Genomic DNA, 22,238 nt, shown 5'->3' on the forward strand with positions numbered 1-22,238 from the left:
CTCCTGTTTGGGTATTGTATACCTTTGTTTCTCAGAGTGGGGACTTTTTTACACTGCTTTTGATTTGTAACTAGCAAACTGGGCCATGGATTACATTCAGCATCACCAGATACATAAGATTTACTGATGAATGAATTAGTACATTTTCAGTGGGTTTATCTATATCAGTAGATTGTATGGGTAGTGTCCCAGATGTAATCTGTCATGCCACTTCAGAGTTGGCGTAAAACTTAGTCTGATGTTTGTTAATCCCAGTGTCAGAGCAGTGGTATTAATGTTGGAGACTATAAAATGGGATGTAGTTTAGGTAGTGTTTGCATTTTTACAAGATCAATAAAGGAGTGGCTTGCTAAAAGATTAACAAGTAGAAGCATGAGTTGGGCACATCTCAAGCTCATTTTACATAAATTGTTGAGGAGAGGAAAAGAAATAAAAAACAGCTGAGATGTGGTTAAGTAGCAAATGTACTCCAGTTCAAACTTGAAATTAAAGGTATACTACAAAATATAGTACTGCTGCACCAGTGTGCTGGTTTTAGGGTTGTGTGTCCTGTTTGGCTTTGTTGCTTTAAAAGTTTAAAGAGAACAACATTTGCTTTGGAAGGTTGCATTAGTTGGTGTAGCTGCTGCATGCCACTTCTACATCCAGATGTGAGGCTTCAGGGCCGTGTTGAGCAGAGCAGCTTGGGCTCGCTTATTACTTGCTGGCAGTATTCTGTCAGCTGATGACTGCTAACAAGCCTAGAGACTAGAGTCTTTATTTTGCCTGATTCAAATCTTAACTCCAGTATAATCGATTAACAGTAAGAATAATATAAGCTGTTTTGTAGCACACAAATCATGAATGACAAATTTAAGTGCACATAGGGAATAACAAATGTTAAGAAGGTAGGGATCCTGATGGATTTTAAAGATGGTGCCATAAAGCCCTACTGAATTCTAATTGCGCCTCAAGCACAAAGATCTAAACAATGTTAGGTCATTGCTTCTGGACTTGGCACTTTATTAATTGATAGATGATTAAACATAGGATCGCACTTATATTGTACTTGCCTGTGTGTCTACTAATCAGCTTATTTGCTGAGTTACAGAGGTAGCAGTAGGCCTAAAACCATATGTTATATTGCTATACAGTGTCCTGCCAGGCTAACCTAAGCACAAGGAGTATAGTAGGTAGCATACCATTCAACTGTCCCTGATTTTGACTCAAATTTTAACTGCCCTCTCTTAGTCCCTCCTAAAACTGTTGACTTTTGGAGAAAAATTGATGAACTCTTAATAAATAATGAAAATAAGTAGAATTATAGACTTTTTTACTTCATCACATTTTCTTATTCTGTCAGTTTTTCTGCTTAATAGTACTAATATTCTACAAGTGTCCTGATTGTCCCTCATTATTTCTGGATTTGTCCCTGATGCTGTTGAGATTTGTCCCGATTGGTTGAGAGCTATGGCAGGTAGGGATGACCAAATGTGCTAGAAACTGAGTCCAGAATCAGCACAAATACCACCTGAAATATTTGTTATAACATTGAACTGTTTGTGCAGTCACATGCATTCTATGGTCTGTGCCAGTACAAAATACCAGCCATTCCTGGAAAAAAAAGACTAAAGAGGAAAATAAGTTTAAAGATGACAAAAATTGAGCATTAAGGTGTAATGGTGACCTTCTTGTGGATAGTCTCATTTAAAAATATATGCTGGGTTTCATTAATAAAGTTAAGTGCATTAGTGAATGACACTCGGAAGAGGAATAACCAGGTATCAAACTGCCAGTGAAACTATGACATGTGAGACTTACTGTTTTCACGGTTAAACCATTTTTGCTTCACCCCACAATCTCTTCTTTTTAAATAAGCTCACTTCAGTACCACACTTCTCAGAAGTACCACAGTCTGAATGTTAAGTACGCAACAAACAAATTGTCCCTTTGTGATTGCACATTATTGTCGATCACAAAAGGCTATCAGTTAAGGCCTGGCACCTGGTCTGCTGTTTGGCAAAAAGATCACACAGCTTTACTTTCTATAATTGTCAGTTTATACATCAGGGACATTTGTTAACTTGGTAGTCTTATGCAGAGGCAGACAGCTTTTTCTGGTTACTTGTTATAGTATGCAGCTAGAAATTGTGTGACTCTTATTTTTGACTGTCATGAATTTTATTAGTGACTACAACCTTTAACTCTTTGTGAAAAACTTCTAGACGGACAACTATTTTTAATGCCATATTCACATCTGTTGCTAATTCAGCCCTTTGTGGTTGATATAAATGGATTTATTACTTTGCAATTTTACACTCCATCTCTGTTTGTGAGCAAACATGATAGATTTGTATAAGAAATTTTCACTGTTTAAATAGAGCATAATGTCAGTTCGTTAAACATAATGACCCTATAGCTTCATCAATACAAGTTTCCATATAAATGTCATCTTGCACAGGCAGCATAAGTACTAGCTTGAGACATGCACTAAATATGTAATTAAAAAGGACTGGTCCCAGGTTAAGTGGCTGTGTTCAAGCAAGGAAGCTACTCATTTCTGTCTTTGCCTCTGCATCCTGTGACTTGGTCACATTCTTGCTGTCTCACATATATGCACACCATGTAGAAGAGTATGAGTCTGTTTTTTTTTTTTCCACTGTAGTCTTGCCTGAGCATATTTCAGGTCTTTGCATTATTTTTTTGTAAGTACTGAGTGATTGTCAGATTTAAGGAAGTAGTGTTACTGTCATACTTTATCCTGTTCTTGGCATCAGTGCTATTTATATAATTATAGGTTCATAGGTATGTACTAGGCTGAATCTGTGGTGGTACAGCGGTAACGTTGTTACCTCACAGCAAGAGGTTTTCCTGTTAGATTCTCGGCTGGAGTGCCTTCTGTGTGGTGTCTGCATGTTCTCCCCGCGGTCGAGTGGCCTCCGAAAGACATGCGTGAATGGGCGTGCCTTCGCTGAAGGTTGGGCGTCGGGCTGGCAACTTGGCACCATAAAAAACGACTGCCAATCCTTAGCGGACCGGAGTTCCGCTGTGGCGACCCCTAACCGCCGAAAAGAAAGAGGTGTGTACTAGGCTAATGGCCCTGGAGCCTTTACAAGCCTAGCCCATAGGATTACCCTGGTATCGTGCCACCCAACCTTAGTTCCCAGTACCTCTGTCAAGTAGAGCCACTGGAGTGATCCCCGGGGTGAATTTTGTAGGTTCATAGGTGTGTACTAGCAGGAAGTTACCTACCCAGACTTCACCCAGTGCCCATTAATTAGACTGTGAGCCTAATATTTTTTATTGCTCTGCTTTATATTTTATGATTTTACAAGGCGCAGCACAGTACGTGTATGCGCTTTCTGTATGTTGAAAACCTAACTGGCAGAGCTAGTTTTAATATTGGTATACTAGTGTCCCTGCAGCTAGGAAATAATTAACAGCACAGACTGAAAAATAAACATGTTAATAAGAATTTGAGAACAAATTAGTTTGAATATATACTAGATTTCTTAAAAACCACAACAAAAAACATTCCAGGTAGGACTCCGATTGTCTTTGTTGATCAATTAGAACTTCAGGGAGTTAATATTCTGAATAAGCATGCTTGTAGACTGATAAAATAAAGATCCAAAAAGTTGATGAGGGCCAGTAATGCAGTAGAAGAGGTGGAAACTAGTGGGAGTAGATCCGAGAATACCTGAATGATTTCACAATGTGTGGTTCTGACTCAGAAGCCTGCTAGGAAGGAAGATGAGCCATCATGCAGCAGACTGCATCATTTCCACAAGTGACCGATTATATAGGTCATATCCATAAGAAAACCTGAAAGAGAATGACAGTACTGGGCAAAGTTGTTGTGAGTCCTGACATTGGAGGCACAGTGACGTATGTTCCTCTATATCCTCTAGTATTAAAAATGCATGGGGCCAGGTTAAATATTGAGTGCCTGAAATAAAGAATAGATTTTGTTTTTATTGCAATTTTATCTTTTAAACATGTAATGCAATAACGTAGTCCCTCTGGCCTTCACAAATGTAACTTGTATGGTATTTGAATAAACCTAAATCTGTAACAAATACTTTAAAAAATTATAACTGTAGTCTTTGCTGATAAAAATTTATCAGTGGCTAAGAGAGGGAGATACAAGGAAAATGTAAAGCTGTTGACAGGTATATTAATACAGATGCGAGTAGATCAAGGAAATATTGCCTTTGACTTTCAGTAACATTGGAGTTATCAGTTTTCTTAACTGTTACGTAACCTCGTAGTGGTTATATGTAAGTTTTGGAATGTGGTGCTGTGCCCACCTCTACCCTCTTGGGGGTTCAGGCTGGCTTGCAAAGAAAAAAAGTACCTCCTACTATTTGCCAAAAAGTTTTTTTTTTTTCCCAGTCTTCTGGGATTCACTTTAATAACTATCAATAGATAACATGATTCCAGAATTTAAAAAAAATAAATAAATTAGTGAACAGTTGCACATGTTTTAAATGCTAGCAAGGCAACACTCAATATTCTGCAGGCTGGGCTCCAGCAATGTATTGGTGAAGAACTGCCGGATGTAAAAGCTGTTTTTCGAAGGGAGAGCAAGTTACAAAAAATATATACTTCTGCTTAAGCAACTACTGTAAAGTCTTTGACTGTGAGAACTATAACAGTCTGTAGCATGTTCTTAGAGCAAAATAGGTTCATAGGTTGGTACTAGGCTGTCGGCCCTAGGGCCTATACAAGCCTAGCCATAACAATTCCCTGGCTATTTCTTCTCGCACTATTTACTTCCCTGGACCCCTGTCTATTAGGGTGACTGACGTGATCCCCAGGGTGAATTTCCTTTCTTCAACCCAATCATCAAGGTTCCTTTTGAAGAGGGCCAAAGAGGCGCTCTGCTTGACATGTGTGGGCAATCTATTCCAGAGTCTGGGGAGTCCCTGGGTCAGGAACCTATCCCTCCAACATGTTTTGTGTATTATGACAAGGTTTAGATCCCTGGAGCATGTGGCTCTGAGGGATTGGTATTTCTTTGTGTAGCTTGTCCAACAGCTCTGGGTTTGACATGGTCTTGTATGTTAAGCACAGATCGACTCTGAGTAGACTATATGCGACAAAGTATAGCTGGGGCTTTTTAAGGCGGTCAGCATAGGGCATCTGCTTTAGGCCTGTGATTCTTTTAGTGAGGTATTTCTGCACCCTTTCCAGTTGTTGCAGATATCTTGAGAGGTACATACCAAATGGGGCATTGTATTCTATAATGGGTCTAATGAGGGATGAGTACAGTGGGACAATGACCTCCTTTTTTTCTGGATGAAAAGCCCTTAGTGATGAGGTGTGCCACATAGAAGGATTTCCTGACTGTTGTGATGATGTGGTTATTGAAGATGACACCACTGTCCATCTGTGTCCCTAAGTCTCTTATCACACTTTCGGTGTTTAGTGTACTGCCACCTATGTGGTAATTCATGGGTACATGTTTTTTTCCCAAAGGGGATAACTATACATTTCTTGGCATTGAGCTTGAGCCTTTCTTGGCATTGAGCTTGAGCCCATGGCTCTGGCACCAAGCATCTGTTTCTGTAAGGCCCTTTTGTAGAGTATTGACATCATTTGGGGATTCAGTAATGGCTCCCAGTTTGCAATCATCTGCAAACTTTGTTAGCCAGAGTCCCTTAGTGTTTCCCTGTACTTCAGAGAAGTAGATGCCAAACAAGAGAGTTCCCAGGACTGAACCCTGAGGTGCTGCACTTGTCACTTGTCTGGAGCTGGATTTGGAGTCAGCTACTTAAACAGTGTGGGTTCTGTCAGTAAGCCAGTTGGCAACCCATTGAGTGACATAGGGATTAATGTCCAGCTTAGTAAGTTTATCTATGACTCTAGAGTGGGGGATGGTGTCAAAGGCCTTGGCGAGGTCCAGATAGGCTGTGTGGAATGTCTTACCCTCGTCCACGGCTCTGGAGACTGATTCGAATAAGTCAGTCAGGTTCAGGAAACAAGATCAGCCCTTCACGAACCCAAACTGGGTGGGGTCCAGGGTTTTAAGGTTGCCAATGTCTTTGTTTATAAGTCCCATGATAATATGTTCCATGGCCTTAAAGAGCAGGCTCGTCAGACTGATGGGGCGGTAGTTCCCGGGATCCAAGGTGGATCCCCCCTTGTGGAGTGGGATAACAGTAGCTGTGCGCGCCTCTCTGTGGGCATGAAGCCTGAGGTGAGGGTATGATTAAACATGACACTTAGGTGAGGTGCCAGTTCATTTTGTAGTTCATGTAGTACACAGCCCGGGATGTCATCTGGTCCCATGGATGCTGTATTCTTAGCTTTGGAGAGTGTGTTTTTTTATCTGTGTGGCCATTATTACTGGAATTTGGCAATCTTCCAGTATTGAGATGGGACATTTAGGGGGTGAGAGGGGGGTGAAGTTGGCACTGATGCCAAAATGATGGCATGGGGTCTTAATTGGATCAGATCTGGGGAAGGAGTGCAACAAGGTTGTATATTATCAACATACCTAACTTGTATGCCGAGTGGTTTAGATGAATCGGATGCTGGCACCAGAACTGCCAGGAAAATATTGACAATCTCAGATATACAGGAAATACCCTTCTGATGCCAAAAATTGAGGAGAAGTTGAAGATAGAGTTGTAAGGGAGAAAGAAAGTGCAAGAGGTGGCTTTCTGCTGAACACCAAAAAAAACTAAGATTGTCATTTAGCCTATCGGTTTTTCGCAAATGGCTGGGGAGGAAGCAGAGGCAGTGACAGGCTATGTTTTCCAGGGCTAAGAGATCTTTGCAGATTGCGATTGCAGCCTGAACACTGAAGTCAAATAAAAAGCAAAGCTCCGCTTTGATTAATGATAATAAAGAACTAATAGGTTCATAGGTTCATACTAGGCTATCTGCCCTAGGGCATTTATAAGCCTAGCCAGAGTGTGTTTGGCTTTTGCCACCCATTTTAAATGAATTTTGCTATGCCCTTTTTCGAGGTTAGTATACTGTGCCTCTTTCTAACAGTGACACAGAAGTGATACCCGGGGTAAACCTACGATCTCCCATCCACTCATCAAGATTCCTCTTGAAGAGAGTCAATGAGGGACTCTGCCTAACCTGGACTGGGATTTTATTCCAGAGTGAAGGGGGATTTTATTCCAGAGTGAAGGGAGCCTCTGGGTTATGAATCTGTCCCTCCAGCATGTCATATTTATTTTAGTGCTGAGGTTCAAGTCTCTCGAGCACGTAGCTCGATGGGATTTGGATTTTCTGAGGTGCAGCATGTCCATTAATTCCGGGTTGGACATGGCTTTATACGTCAGGCACAGATCGCCTGTGAGCAGGCGGTATGCCACTGAGTAGAGCTGGAGTTTCTTTAACCGGGCAGCATATGGCATCTGTTTGACCCCTTTGCTCCTCATGGTGAGGTACTTTTGGGGTCTTTCCAGTTGCTGCAGGTGTCGGGTAAGGTACATCCCAAAAGGGGCATTGTACTCAATTATGGGCCTGATGAGGGATGAGTAAAGAGGCACGATGACGTCCCCTGATCTAGATGTGAATCCCTTCATGATTAGGTGGGCTATATAAAATGTTTTTCTAACCACTTTGGCCACGTGGTTTTCAAATGAGAGATTGCTATCAACTTGGGTCTCCAGGTCCCGAATTACTACTTCCGTACTTAATCCATTACCACCTATGTGGCAATTTGTGGGCACTTTGTTTTTGCCAAAGGGGATGACTATACACTTTTTGGCGTTTACCTTGAGGCCATGGCTCTGGCACCAGATGTTCATCGTGTTTCACTGTTGCAGTCATGACTGTAGGGTTCTCCCCTGCCGGCAGGCAGTCTTCGTTTGGCCAGAATTCCAAAGTCTGGGTCCGGCTTCGGCTGCTTAGCCAAGCTCCCTGACATCAGAGCGCCAGGAGTACAAAGCTGACAGCCGACGCTATGTTCTCCAGTCTTTCTTGCCGTGCGGTGATAGCAGTTCGCATTTGCCGGTCGGCTGACTCCTGACAATTTTTTCTAAACGTACTTCAGTCCGAAGACTTTCTTCTCCTACTCAAAGCTAAGTACCCGTTGGAAACTTTTTCTTGCTCCAGTCCGATGTCAGAAAAAGTTAATAATTGTATTTCTTGTGGGAAGCAAATACCTCATAAGGATTTTCATTCTTACTGTATTCCTTGCTTAGGCCCTGACCACGACGTAGCTAGTTGTCGGTTTTGTGCTAGATTCAATCAACGTACGATTAAACGAAGGTACGATTTTGCATTTCATTACTTCAGTAGGTGTTTTAATTACAAAATGTCGGATTCGGTTCCGGCTACCGGAGTTCACAAACAACGCAAGGAAAAAACAGGCCTCCGAGGTCCAAATCGGACGATATTGTACAAGCAGAGCCAGCTTCAGGTTCGGCCGTCTTCAGTGAGGCGCTTTTGCAGCCCCTGTCATCGGCCATTTCGGAACCGATGGCCGAAACGGACTCTCACGAGGAGCCAACTAGGCCTTTGAATATTTCTGTTGCAGGACCTTCGGACAATGCTCCTTCGGATGGGTCCGGAGCCGCTGTGCAAGTACCGGCTTCCGAAGGGGTTTTCAGGCCTACTCATCTTCTAATAAAGGCAAAAACTCCTTCCAAATCAAAGACTACAGCCCAGGCCTCTTCTGATCCGGCACCCAAGTCTCAGAAACAATTATTTAAGATGGCGGAGGACTTACTATGATTAGGGGTTCACATCCCCTCCAGATAAAAGGCCAAAGCAGGAAGTGTATTATGACTCCTCTGATCAGGCTTCTGTTTCTTCAGTTTCTTCTTCTGACCAGGAATATTCTTTCCCTCCTTATGAGGATTCTGATGCTGAGGAATCCATTCCTTCGGCTTCTCCCCCTGAGGATTTCTCTTTTGGGGAAACTTTACATGAAATAAGGGAACATTTTCACTGGGAAGGTCAGGACTACTCGGAATCTACGAAAAGACTTGGGGATTTTCGTCTTCCCCAACATAGACCCCTGGCTATCCCCCCTATTTTGGATATTGTGGATGATGCTTTTTCGGAGGCTAACTTAACTCCTGACTCTCTTACTTCAGCTCCTGTTAAGCCAGACAGATATTATAGGGTTCCTGATTCCCACCAGTTTTTATACAAGAGTCCTACTGCTGATCCTGAAACCATTTCTCAGGGTCCCTAAGGGGGTTAAGGCCGCTACTGCTAAAAACCCCATTCCCACTGAGAAGGATTCCAGATCTTTAGAAAGATGGGGCAAAAAAGTGTACACTTCTGCTACTTTATCTATTAGGGCTTTAAACTGTCAATTTCATATGCTGAAATACCAGCAATTTCTTCTGTCTGTTTTGAAACAAAAGCCAACTTCCATTTCCACCTGTGCAGATAAGGAATTACATGATTTAATGCATGCCACTGAACAAGTTGGGAAGCATGGTTTACACTGTGGATTTGATGCCTTGGAGGCTTCTTGTAGGGCTGCTGCCTCTGGTACAGTCATTAGAAGGCATGCTTGGTTAAAGGAACAAAACTTGCCAGATCAAGTAAAAGCTAAGTTATTTGATGCTCCTGTTGAGCATAATGTTTTGTTTGGACCTAAGGCTGAAGAGGTGATGAAGAAGATGGAGGACAAGGCAAAATCCATGCAAACGGTTAAAGATTTCTTGCAAGTACAGCCACCCAGATTTAGTAGGAATTGGCCTACAAAAAATTGGTCCTTTCCCAATTCAGACAGGCCTCAGAGGGGTAGATACAGACGCTCCCGAGGAAGGCCTCAAACGCAAGCCTCTTATAGACCAAGACAGTGGACTGCTTCCACCCCTAGGGGAGGAGAGGACAGGTCGCAAGCTCATAGAAAACAGGCCCAATGACTCCCTCTGTTGGGCTGCAGGAACTTCTTGCCTGGAAGCTCCTCTCGGAGGAAAACTTTCTCTTTTTCACCTAAATTGGACTCGTATAACCCAAGACAAGTGGGTTCTGGATGTGGTTTCAAGAGGTTACAAATTCCATTTTCATACCTTACCAAGACCAAGCGGATGGCCGGATCTTCCAAAACATCAATGGTTAGAGGCCTTAAACCAGGTGGAAACTCTTTTGGCTATGAAAGCCATAGAACTGGTTCCACTTTCAGAGATGGGCAAGGTTTTTACTCAAGGCTCTTTCTAGTCCCCAGAAAGCAAAATTCATGGAGACCCATTCTGGATCTGTCAGTCTTGAACACTTTTCTCGAAATACCAAAATTCAAGATGCTTACTCTACAGCAGCTACTTCCAATGCTGACCAAAAATGCATGGATGGTAACTGTGGATTTAAAGGAGGCATATTTACACATTCCCATCAGGCAGGAATGCAGAAAATACCTCAGGTTCAAGGCCGGATCGAGGCACTATCAATTCTCTGCACTGCCCTTTGGATTGTCTACTGCGCCCAGGGTCTTCACCAAATGCCTGGATCCAGAAGTAGCTTATTGCAGACTCAAGGGAATTCAAATTTACCCTTATCTGGACGACTGTCTTATTCAGGCAGACAGCAAGGATGTCTTACTCCAGCATCTAGAATTTGTTCAAAATCTTCTCAAGTTCCTGGGATTCACTGTAAACATAAAAAAGTCAAATTTGATACCCTCACAACAGATGACCTTTCTGGGTGCTCTTCTAAACACAACAACCCAGATGGCATTTCTGACATCCGAAAAACAATTACAGCTGGCTTCAACTTTCAAAACCTTGGCAACTTTAACTCAGCTATCTGCAAGGAAATTCCTGCAGGCTTTGGGTTACATGGCCTCTTGCATCCTTCTCGTACCATATGCAAGACTACATATGAGGAAAATACAGTGGTACCTAAAAAGTGTATGGTCCCAGCATTGCCACAGTTTAGACATACAGATCACTGTCCTGCCTTGTCTTCAAAAGGAATTCCTTTGGTGGTCCAAGGCATGTACTCTAAACATAAGAAAACCTTTCAGTCTGCCTCCAGCCACTCAGATACTAACCACGGACGCTTCAGATTATGCATGGGGAGCCCATTTTCAGGGCAACTGTCTGCAGGGCCTTTGGGCAAAGGATCAGAAGTACCTGCATATTAATTTAAATGAAATGTTAGCCGTTCAGAACGCTCTATGGGCTTTCAGGAATCGTCTACAACCAGGACAGCTGCTGATACGGACAGACAACACCACAGTTATGGTACATAAACAAGCAAGGGGGATCTCATTCCTATCCCCTTTGCAGACTAACCATGAATCTATGGAACACAGCTCTAGCTTGCAAACTGGACCTTCAAGCTCAGTTTCTACCAGGGAAGCAAAACTTCCTGGCAGACAGTCTGAGCAGAAACCTGTCGGACCCACACGAATGGATGCTGGACACCGAAATATTCAGGATGATTACAGCAGTCTGGGGATGTCCTCACATAGACCTCTTTGCATCCCACCTCAGTCATCAACTACAGATTTTTTGCACCAGGACATTCCACGAACTAGCTTGGAAAGTGGATGCACTATCATTCAGTTGGAGAAACCTCTCTGGGTATGCCTTCCCGCCTCTACCTCTTCTTCCAAGGGTGTTATTAAAGATCAAACAGGACAAGCCCAAGATGATAATTTTGCTGGCCCCAAATTGGCCTCGACAGTTTTGGTACCCAACACTGAAAAACCTTTGTCTGGAGCCCCCTTGGGTATTACCACAGACTCCGAACCTTCTGTCCCAACACCAGGGTCAGGTTCTGCACTCCCATGTCAAAACTCTCAGCCTGGCGGCCTGGTTAATCCAGGGTCTTTGATTCATTCTCTTCTACCCAAGCAGGTTATGGATGTCATTTTAGAAGCCAGACGTCCTAGCACTAGAAAATCTTATGCAGGAAAATGGAAAAGATTTTGCTCCTGGATGCAGGCTCAGGATTCAGATCCTCTTATTCCTAACATTCCTCTGATTTTACTTTACCTGACAGACCTCTTACATAAGGGTCTCTCTTTCTCTTCCATAAAGATCCATGCCTCTGCTATTTCTGCTCATTATAATACAGGCCCTCCAATCTTTTCCCATCGGCTCATGAGACAGTTTCTTAGAGGAGCCAAGAACTTAAGGCCCCCTAGATCTCCACCCATTCCTGCTTGGGATCTCAACTATGTTTTGGAAAAACTCACCTTACCTCCTTTTGAGCCTGCTGCCACACCTGACATCAAGTTTTTATCTTGGAAGACAGCCATCCTGTTAGCTCTTACCTCTGCCAGGAGAGTTTCGGAGTTGCAAGCTCTCCTGGCTGTGGAACCTTATATTATTTTTCATCAAGACAGGGTGTCTTTAAGGACTAATCCTACTTTCATGCCTAAGGTGGTTTCCAAAGTGGCTTTAAATCAAACTATTCACTTGCCAACTTTTTTCCCCAGTCCTCAAAATAAGGGGGAAAGGATCTTGCATTCCTTGGATGTACACAGACAACTATGTTTTTACCTGGACATAACCAAGGACATTAGGAAATCAGAGCAATTGTTTTTCTTATGCTTCAAGTTCCCAAGGTAAAGCCATTTCAAAACAGACCATTTCTAAATGGATTGCTCATGGAATCAGATTTTGCTATTCACACCATGGAAAGCAAATCCCAGGGAGTATAAGGACTCACTCTACCAGAGCTGCTGCCACTTTAGCTGCCTTCCTCAGGGGAGTTCTTACCAAATACATTTTGGAAGCTGCAACTTGGAGTTCAGTGCATACTTTTTCCAAGCACTACAATCTACCTCTCTACTCTAAGTCTAGGGCAGGCTTTGCTTCTGCTTTCTTGCAGGGCCTTTTAGCCGCCCCCTGTACTTTATGACCACCTCCCTTTTATTCTGCTTTGGGATTCAACCCTACAGTCATGACTGCAACAGTGAAACACGATGAACATCGTACAGTTGTGTACACTTACCATAAATGTAGATGTTCGAGTGTCTTCACTGTTGCAGTCTGGGTTACCCTCCCTCCTGTCCCCTCTTATTTTTTCTTTTGTGTGGTTCCCTTCTTCACCCTTCTTTTGAGGTGTATTTGCAATGGGTATGGGATCTTACTCATTTTGGAACACCTGACATCTGGGGCAAGAAAAACTGGAGAACATGGCGTTGGCTGTCAGCTTTGTACTCCTGGCGCTCTGACGTCAGGGAGCATGGCTGAGCAGCCGACACCGGACCCAGACTTTGGGATTCTGGCCGACCGAGGACTGCCTGCCGGCAGGGGAGAACCCTACAGTCATGACTGCAACAGTGAAAACACTCAAACATCTACATTTATGGTAAGTGTACGCAATTGTACTTTGTCTGTTTCTGTGAGGCCCTTTTGTAGGATGCTTGTGTCTGCTGGAGAGTCGATTATGGTGCCTAGTTTGCAGTCATCTGCGAACTTGGTCAGCCACAGTCCTTCTGTGTTGGCATGTACCTCCGAGAAATATATACCGAACAAGAAAGGTCCCAGGACTGAGCCTTGTGGGACGCCACTTGTAACTGGTTTGGAGTCTGACATGGCTCCAGCAATTCTAACCATGTGGGTTCTGTCCTTGAGCCAGTTTGCAACCCATCTAGTGACATAGGGGTTTATATTTATGCTGGTAAGCTTATCTATAATGTCCGAGTGGGGTATTGTAGCAAAGGCTTTTGCGAGTTCCAGGTAGGCTGTGTGGACCACCTTCCCCTCATCAATGGCCTTGGTGACTGTTTCAAAAAAATCGACCAGGTTTAAGAGGCAGGATCTGCCCTAAACAAAGCTGAACTGGGTAGGATCCAGTGTCTGTAGGTCCCCAATATCTTTATTTATGAGGTCCATGATGATCCTTTCCATAGCTTTGCAGACCAAGCTAGTCAGGCTTATGGGGCTATAGTTTCCAGGATCCGTTGAGGCACCACCTTTGTGGAGAGGGACCACTGTTGCTGTACACCACTCTTTGGGTACATATCCTGTAGTAAGGCTGAGATTGAACAGTAGTTTTATGTTTGGGTTTAGCTCTTGGAGTTCATGTAGGACATAGCCCAGGACACCGTCTGGTCCCATTGATGCTGTGTTTTTTGCTTTGGAAGAGGGCAACTCTTACCTGAGCATCTGAGATGTCAGGGGGCAGCACTCTGCTGGGATAGTTATTTGCCCTTTTCGTGGGGGGGGGGGGAGATGTTTGCGCTAAACCTGTCAGCTAAGATGTTGGCAATGTCTGTGGGTTTGGTGTATTTTTTGTCATTTTGGACTAATTCTGAGCATATCTGGGAATTCCCACCCAGGTTCCTAACATAACTAAAGAAAGCCTTGTGATTATCCTTAGTGTCCTGTGCAATTTTTCTCTCGAAGCTGGCCTTAGACGATTTTATGAGTGCCCATAGTTTTTTGCAAATACTGATCAGAGATGCCTTCCCTTTTTGGGATTTTGCTCTATCATGTAGTAGCTTCCTCCTTCTATTGTATAGTTTGTTTATGGCTGGGGTCCACCTGACAGGACGCCTGCCTTTGGAGGATTGGGTCTTGGTTTTATTTGGGATTGCATGATCCATGCATTCCTGAAGGTGTTCATAGAATGCGTTTATAAAGGATTCTGCGGTCTGGGCCGTATCTTCCACAGGCCCGGGGGCTTTGAAGGATTCCACCTCGGTTTTGAGGAGTATGAAATTTGCTTTAGAGAAGTTTTTCACTGTGGTTTTCTGGGCAGAGAGTGGGGTTGGGATGTGAATATCCAGTGAGATTAGTTTATGGTCTGATCTTACCAGTGAGGGATACACTTCTGGTCTGGAGCATAGAGCCCCCATGTTGGTGATGATCAGGTCCAGTATGTTTTCCCCTCTTGTGGGAGTGGTAACAAGTTTTTCCATAGCAATTGAGTTTATAAATTCTAGGAACCTTTGGGCTATGGTGTTGGAGCTAGAATAATGCTCCCAGTCTATGTTTGGGTAGTTGAAGTCGCCCAATATAATGGTGTTTGGAGAGACCTTCATATTTTCCAGTGTTCTCAGGAAGGCCGAGCGGGGTTCCTGGGTTTGGGAGGGTGGTCTGTAGTAGGCTATAAACTGGAAGGCAGTTTTACCCACTGTTGCACATGGATAGTCTCTGATGCTTCGTGCTGTGCCAACAACCTGGAGGTGGGGGTATCTTTGACAAATATTGATACTCCCCCTCCTTTTGTGGTTCGGTCCAAGTTTTGGGGCAGAAAAGCATGGTATGAGGTATAACCTGGTAGTGCTGGGGTGCTCTTGGGAGCCTTGAACCAGGTTGCTGTTACTGCACAGATATCCATGTTCTCCATGCTAAGGAGAGTTTCGAGTGCATGCATCTTGAGGTTTAGACTCATGGCGTTGAGTAGCATTACTCTTAGTTTCTTATACCTTGTGATACCTATGGAGGTGGGTTTATCTTTTGAGCCTTGCCTAAAAAAGGCACTATGGGGGTGGCAAGAGCCTTTGCCAATATCCGAAAGCCCAGGGGTGACAGGTGCAAGCCGTCCCTAGCGAAGCATCGTGGCTTGTCGAGCATGTCATCCCAGGCTGACAGGCATTGGATCCCCTGTGAATGACACCAATACTTAAGCCATTTGTTGAAATTGATCATCTTGTCTTCATATTGTGGCATCATTCTTGGTGAGGGTAAGATGCTACTCAAGGTCAGGGTCATACCGGCCTGGGCTACATGCTCAGAGAGCTCCTCTATGTCTCTTTTCATGTAGTCCAGGGAGGTATGTCTCGGGTCATTCATACCAGCATGGACAATGACTGAGTCATATTTGTACTTGCCTTGGAGTGACCTGAGTGCTTGTGTTGTGGCGGATCGTAGCGCCCGACAGGCAGCTCACTGTGACCTTCTTGTTCAGCCTGGTGAGCGGGACGTCAGTGTGCCTGAAGATAGTCACCTATTACAAGTGTATCAGGTGTGTTGTTTAGCCTTAAGGGCTGTGACGGTTCGGCACACTGGCTTTGTGAGCTATGTGTTTCACGTGTTTTGTTTTGGGGTAGCGGTTGCTTGGGTGTCTGCTTTGGAGGTCTCTGCTGCTTAGGCAGATTTTTATTTAGAGCTTCCGAGTATGTTTTTGTGTTTTTATGTGTTTGGTTTGCTGTCATGGTAGGTCTATGTGAGACTGGAATTGCAGTGAGTGTGGTTTTTTTCTCCTCCTGACTGGTTACGCCAATACTGAGTTTAGAGAGCTTAACCTCCAGTTTGGCTATATGGTTGCATCTCTCACATGTGTTGGAATTTGTTGGGAGGAGGAGAGGGTTGTCTGTGTACATGAGGCAGTTGTAACATTGTCTCAAGATTCCCAGATTCATCAGCTGGACCGGAGAGGAGATTGACAACTGAACTTTGGACATGCTAGAATAGTATTGGGAATTCCTTTATAATTGAAAAAAGGGCCAGTGGGGAACAAGGTACTCAAGGGGAGTTTGTGAGGGTGTAGTGCTTTTAATTTTTTAGTGCTGACTTATACAGTTGCTTTAGTGAGCAAGTGCCAGGCTTTAGAGTAGGAATAGGGTGTTTATTATGAGAACTAGATCAGTTCTAAGGGAAAAAGTGAAGAGCAGACTTTGTGGAGCTGAGAATGGTTTAAACCCAATTAGGCGGAGCTGCCCGATGCTGCGCTATGGGCAAAATCGCGCCAAAGCAAGTTTTATACAGGGGGACTTGAGAGCTAGAAATTGACCCAAAACTGCCAATAGACTACCAGATTATTGTGCTGGGCACACTCCTCCAAAGATAGATAGGCTGCTCTAAGCTCCCCACTGCCACTGGTGAACAAAGAAGCCTCCCTTTATCCAAGAAAGGAAATGGGCAACACAGGAACTTTCCAAAAGTCCAGAATACAGCAAAGCCTAATACCTCGAGTTGTAACCTTTTAGGTTAAATAACATTAACTACAAACACTGATTTTTTGCAGTACCTATGCTACTGTCCACTGGTAAAAATTTGAGGGAGAAGAAATACGTGCATTAAAATTCATAATAAATACTTATGAGTTCAATTCATTATTCATACCAGGAGATAAGGTATTAAAAGTAAAAATAACCCTTGCTTCTTTCTGTAAAAAAATTATTAGAAATATTCAAAAACAAATTTTTGTTCTTAACATTTGTACATAAAAAAACTCACTATTATGTTCACAGAGGGATACTGCTGTAACTGGGGCTCGAATAGCAGTACTTGGAAGAGCCAGACTGGGATGTAGTGGAGGGAAGGGTCATGGCCCGCTTGCATATTACTGGAGAAGATGTTTGCAGACAACTGAGCATGCAAGGAAGCGCAGTTTCTCTGGTTGCAGAGAAATGCCTTCCCTTGCTTGACGGAAAAGGGCAGGGGCTGCTTGCTGGCAACATTCCCTGTGGAAATAAGGAATGATTAGTATGGTTAGCCCATAGCCCAGTGCATCTTCCCCTTTCCACTCCTTACCTGAGCATTCGTGGGGAGTTAAGGCTATGACAGGAAAAACCCTCAAACCACCCTTGATGGTCTATGTAATGATGACCCTTCTTGGCCAGCTTCCGCCCTCACTGAGGAAGTAACTCAGTCAGCTGATGGAGGGAGGAGGCTGATCAGCAGGCAGTGGGGGTGAGAAGTAAATGTTCAGCAATCTGTCTTACTGTTGAACATTTTTAATACTTTCATAGCTTGTAAAACTGTACTTAGAGTACCATATTTAATGTAGCTGCCATTGACATTCATAGCACATTACAGAACAGAGTATTCTGAGGAACTCTTAACTAACTCCCTATTAAGTTGTTTCATCATATAATCATACACACAAAGAGAAATTTACTAATTTTAAGACTGACTTTATTAACCTGTTAACGTATACCTCTTCCCTATGTTCCTTTTGTAGAAAGTATCACTATAGTTTTGAAACAATACTAATTCATCTTAAGTGATGTAGTTCTTTTTATGATTTAGATGATGGCCCATCTGTTTCTTATAGACTTCACCATTCTGCTATGCCTTCTAATAGTATTTCCTGTACTTCCAGTACTATCTGTAAGGGTTAAACTATTTGTCCATACAGAGACAATAATACTAATTACGGTATTAATGGTAACAGATTTGCTGTCACTGAACATCAAGGGTGTTAGAAGTCCTGTGTAGTCTTTGTCTTAAAGTGACCGTGTGAAAAAGTTTATGTTGGACAGACCTTCGGGATGGTAAGACTATGTATTTTGGGAACACTTGAAAGATTAATTGTGCTTAATGTTAAGCTTCCCACATTCTACGACGTACCTTAGGTGGCCTGACATGACCCACCATCAAGTAGATTGTGTTTGTAATAGATACTTGCTGTTTTTTTCATAGTTCTGTCTCTCGTATATTATCTACTAACTGTAGTCCTCAGAGAGTCGCTAGAAAGCCAAACATCTTTCAAAAGACCGAACAAAAATAAGAGTCAAAATCAAGGGCAGCCTACAAATTTAGAGACAGTTGAGAGATTTGGGGGAGGGATTCAGTACTTTGCAATACATCTATTTTTTTTTCATTCTTTTGATCACTATGAGGCATCTGAGGTGTAGACAGTAAAGAAAGTGTCAGTAATTGCTAGGTACATTTGTATGTGTGCGTGTATGCACGTGTGCATATATATCAAAATTTCTTCATTTGTGTGCAAGACTGTTTCTCTGGTTATGCATCTGTTACACTGAGTGTGTGTGTGTGTGTGTGTGTGTGTGTGTGTGTGTGTGTGTGTGTGTGTGTGTGTGTGTGTGTGTGTGTGTATGGATTCACTGAAATGTTTAAATTCAGTATTTCGAGCCCATAAAGTGGAATCCTGAAAAGAGCGAAAGCTCTGAAGCATGAATTTCAAAACCTCGAATACCAGAGGTTTTAAATTTCGCGCTTCTGAGGTGCCCCTGTGGTTACGGATTCAGATAAGTGTGTGTGTGTGTGTGTGTGTGAGTGTGTGTGTGTGTAAGGGTTTTGGGTAGGGGCTGTGGTGTGTGTGTGTTTTGTTGCTGTGATTGTGTGTGTGTGTGTGCGAACAGATTGTAGCTTGTGTGGTGGTGTGTGTGTGTGTGTGTGTGTGTGTGTGTGTGTGTGTGTGTGTGTGTAGTGCGACCTCGAAGTTAGAATATTTAAGTAGGGGGTTGTGGGAGGTTGTGTAGCTTGTGTTTGTGTGTGTGTGTGCGCGCAGTAGTAGCGCAAAATTCAAAATATCCTGTGTGCGAGATTTTGAATTTCGCACTTCTGAGTTTTCTGTTTTTCAAAAATTCGACTTTATAGCTTCGAAATACTGAATTTCGGCATTTCAGTATTTCGATGATATAAAGTGAATCTGTACGTACATATCAGAAGTTTACTTTACATGTATTTGTACATTTTGGATATAAAATAAGTCCCAACAGTTATATGTTGTACAGCAATTCCAAAACATTAGGGGGAAGAACATCAAAAATACAAAAAATATCTGTATATACCTGCAGTGTTGTGTATTTTAAGACCTCCTGTAATGTCCACCTTGTCTGTTGTTATTGCTTGGTTGCTTTATTGTATTCTTTCAGAGCCTGCTAAGATCTAAAATGAGACCTCTTCCTTTTTTCTAAATCACCCGCTTTAATCTTTAATGTGCTGTGTTTAAATCATGCAAAATCATACTTGTAGTGTTATAGTTTGTAGATTTCATCTGTTTATTGATTTTTAATGGAATGTTTAATCTACAAAAAACATGTAAGGCAGCATACAGTTATAATTATGTCAGTAAGGTCCAGCAGATCACTAGGACTAGCTATTCTCCCTGTGCTAAGATGAGACAAATGCTGAATTTACCAGCTGCTGTCTGATAAGTTTTCTAAGATTCTTTATTACATGTAGATGTACCAGTCCAGTTAATTCTTAAGTTACGATTTGCTAGATATTCTTTTCTTGATCTGCTGTTACGTGACTTTTTATAAAACAGAACTGTCCTGTTTGAAGGTATGTACTGCAGGATCCCTTTGATCACGCAGCTGGTATACATTATGGAAGTAGGCATACTGCTTTGAAGATTTGATGAGTCACGTATAACTTCAACAAATGGTAAATTTAATACTGATCAATAAAGGTAAATGCTGCTTACACTTGCTATTGCAGGATATGGGTTATTCAATTCAGAAGTGCTTTGAACACTATTTACATTCCAAAGTAGAAGTTTCTGTAATTCAGAAAGTGTGTGTGATCTGAAATTAATTTGATAACTAAGTGTATGGCTTGGCAAGATATGGCTTCATAGACACTGACTGCACTTCAGTAGTTACCTGGAAAACATTTTGTCTGTGTATTATTACTATGGTTTGGGATTTTGAACTTTCTGTTTTGAATTGTATCCAATTTTACACCCTGTATAATATAAATGTAGTAGATTCCGTCTTATACAGTATTACAATCCATAAAATTTGTGTGTAAACACGGATTCAATCTCATGATACATTTTGTTTTTTAACTGACTCCTTTGATCCTTTTTTTGTCCAGGATTCCTGAAGGCCCTATAGATCAGGGTACAATAGCTGCTGGGCGAATCCGTGCTTTAGAAGAACAGCTAATAAAGGCCAAAGAACAGATAGAAAATTGTAGAAAGCATTCTGATGGTAGGTGATAGTGTAATTGTCTATACTATGCCGAATAATTTCATTTGATTTGCTGTGGTGGAGTGTAGTAATAATTTGTACAAATTTGCTGTTACTGCAGGTCCTGGGAAGGATCATGAAATGTTGCAGAGAAAGGTAGCAAATGGAGTTAGAGAACTTTGGTATTTTATCCAAAGCGAAGTTAAGAAGATAAAGAGCATGGGAGAAAAGGATCTGCAAAGGCATGTTGATAAATTACTTGAAGATTTGGGCCACCAGGAAAGGTACTTCATTCTCTGTGATCTAAGTAATTAAAACATTCTATTTGTTTTCATGAAATGACTAATGATAAGCTGTGTGCCTTAAATGTATACAGGTTAGATATTGACTGGAAAGCATGTCATCAGTACCAAGTTAACACAGTAGAAGTTCGGGCAGCATGCTTTACCCTTAAATGTCTTTGTTTCTCTCGGCAGCTATAATGAAAAGTAGATTTATAAAGAGCAGAATACTTAATGTATTAAGATTTGCTGGAATCCGCGGTGGTGCAGCGGCAGCGTTGTTGCCTCACAGCAAGAGGTTCTTCCGTTCGATTCCCGGCTGGAGTGCAGGGAATGCCTTCTGTGTGGAATCTGCATGTCCTCCCAGCGGTTTGTTGGGCGTTCGAAAGACATGCATAATGGGCGTGCCTTTGTTGAAGGTTGGATGTCGAGCTGGCACCTCAGCGTTCGTGAAAATCTACTGCCAATCAGTAGCGGACCCGGAGTTCCACTGTGGTGACCCCTAACTGGGAAAAGCCGAAAGACAAACAACAGCCTTAGTTCTTTTGCCATTTTTCCAGTAAATTCCAGCCCCCTCTTGACAGTTTTTTGTGCCTCTACTTGCAGTCATCCCTTTTGGTAAAATATTTCTCCAGTCTTGTGTTGGCTTAGTTCTTAGAATGCGTTCTACTACTTTATAAATAATGTTTTGTATGGGTGGTATTGTTTTTAAGAATGTGCATCCAAAATCCAATTCTCTTAATTGCCTGAACATCCACCTTGCTTTTCATCATCATCCCTTTGCATTTTGAATTATAATCCTCTACTTGTGTGGTGTATATGAGCCCTAACTGTGTAGCTCTAAAATATCCCTTCAGGTAAGGTAATCATAACGCACCTTGTTCTGTTTGAAAGATCAAATTATCCCACTTAACTCTTGTAGTTTTTCCCACCCAGAAAATTCCTTCAACTCTTTATTAATTATTATCCACAACTTCTCCTCTAGTTGATATAATTATGTGACCGATGTATAAAATTAAAGGGACTAAAAACATCACATATGCATAAACAAGAGCTTACAGTTTGTCAGTTTTTCTGTTATCTTGTTAGTCTCTTTCCACATATCCATAGCTGCCATAAGAGAAGCCTTTTTAATCCATACTTCATCTCATCCGTCCCCAACTCCATTTTTACACATGGGGTCAGGGTTTCACTTCAACAGTGAAAATCATCTAGAGCCAAGGTTCACACTGCCAGGTTGTTAGCCCTGCCTCATTTGTTATTTAGTAACACACGCTCATGTGCACACTCATACCTATGGCCAGTTTAGAGTGTCCAGTCTGCCTACTTGCAAGTCTTTGTAATGTGAGAGGAAACTGGAGCACCCGGAGGAAACCTATACGAACACAGGGAGGACATGCAGATTCTGCCCAGAAGGCAATCCAGCCAAGAATCGAACCAGGGAACTTCTTGCTGTGAGGCAATGCTATCCACTGCACCAT

The 22,238-nt window shown here is 42.5% G+C and overlaps 1 protein-coding gene across 5 annotated transcripts in view; it reads left to right on the top strand.

The window, feature by feature from the left end:
* FUT8 (fucosyltransferase 8) overlaps positions 1-22,238 on the top strand; it is a 2,643,272-nt gene that overhangs the window by 1,739,334 nt on the left and 881,700 nt on the right. For all 5 annotated transcript variants that reach the window (XM_044073921.1, XM_044073918.1, XM_044073919.1 and 2 more), the window contains 2 exons: positions 20,382-20,497; positions 20,598-20,760. In XM_044073921.1, the coding sequence (XP_043929856.1) occupies positions 20,382-20,497; positions 20,598-20,760 (279 nt within the window). The remainder of the gene's footprint in view (positions 1-20,381; positions 20,498-20,597; positions 20,761-22,238) is intronic.

This window comes from Protopterus annectens, chromosome 6.part0 (genome assembly GCF_019279795.1).
Source record: "Protopterus annectens isolate FY-2018-M chromosome 6.part0, PAN1.0, whole genome shotgun sequence".
NCBI classification, from domain to species: Eukaryota; Metazoa; Chordata; order Ceratodontiformes; family Protopteridae; genus Protopterus; species Protopterus annectens.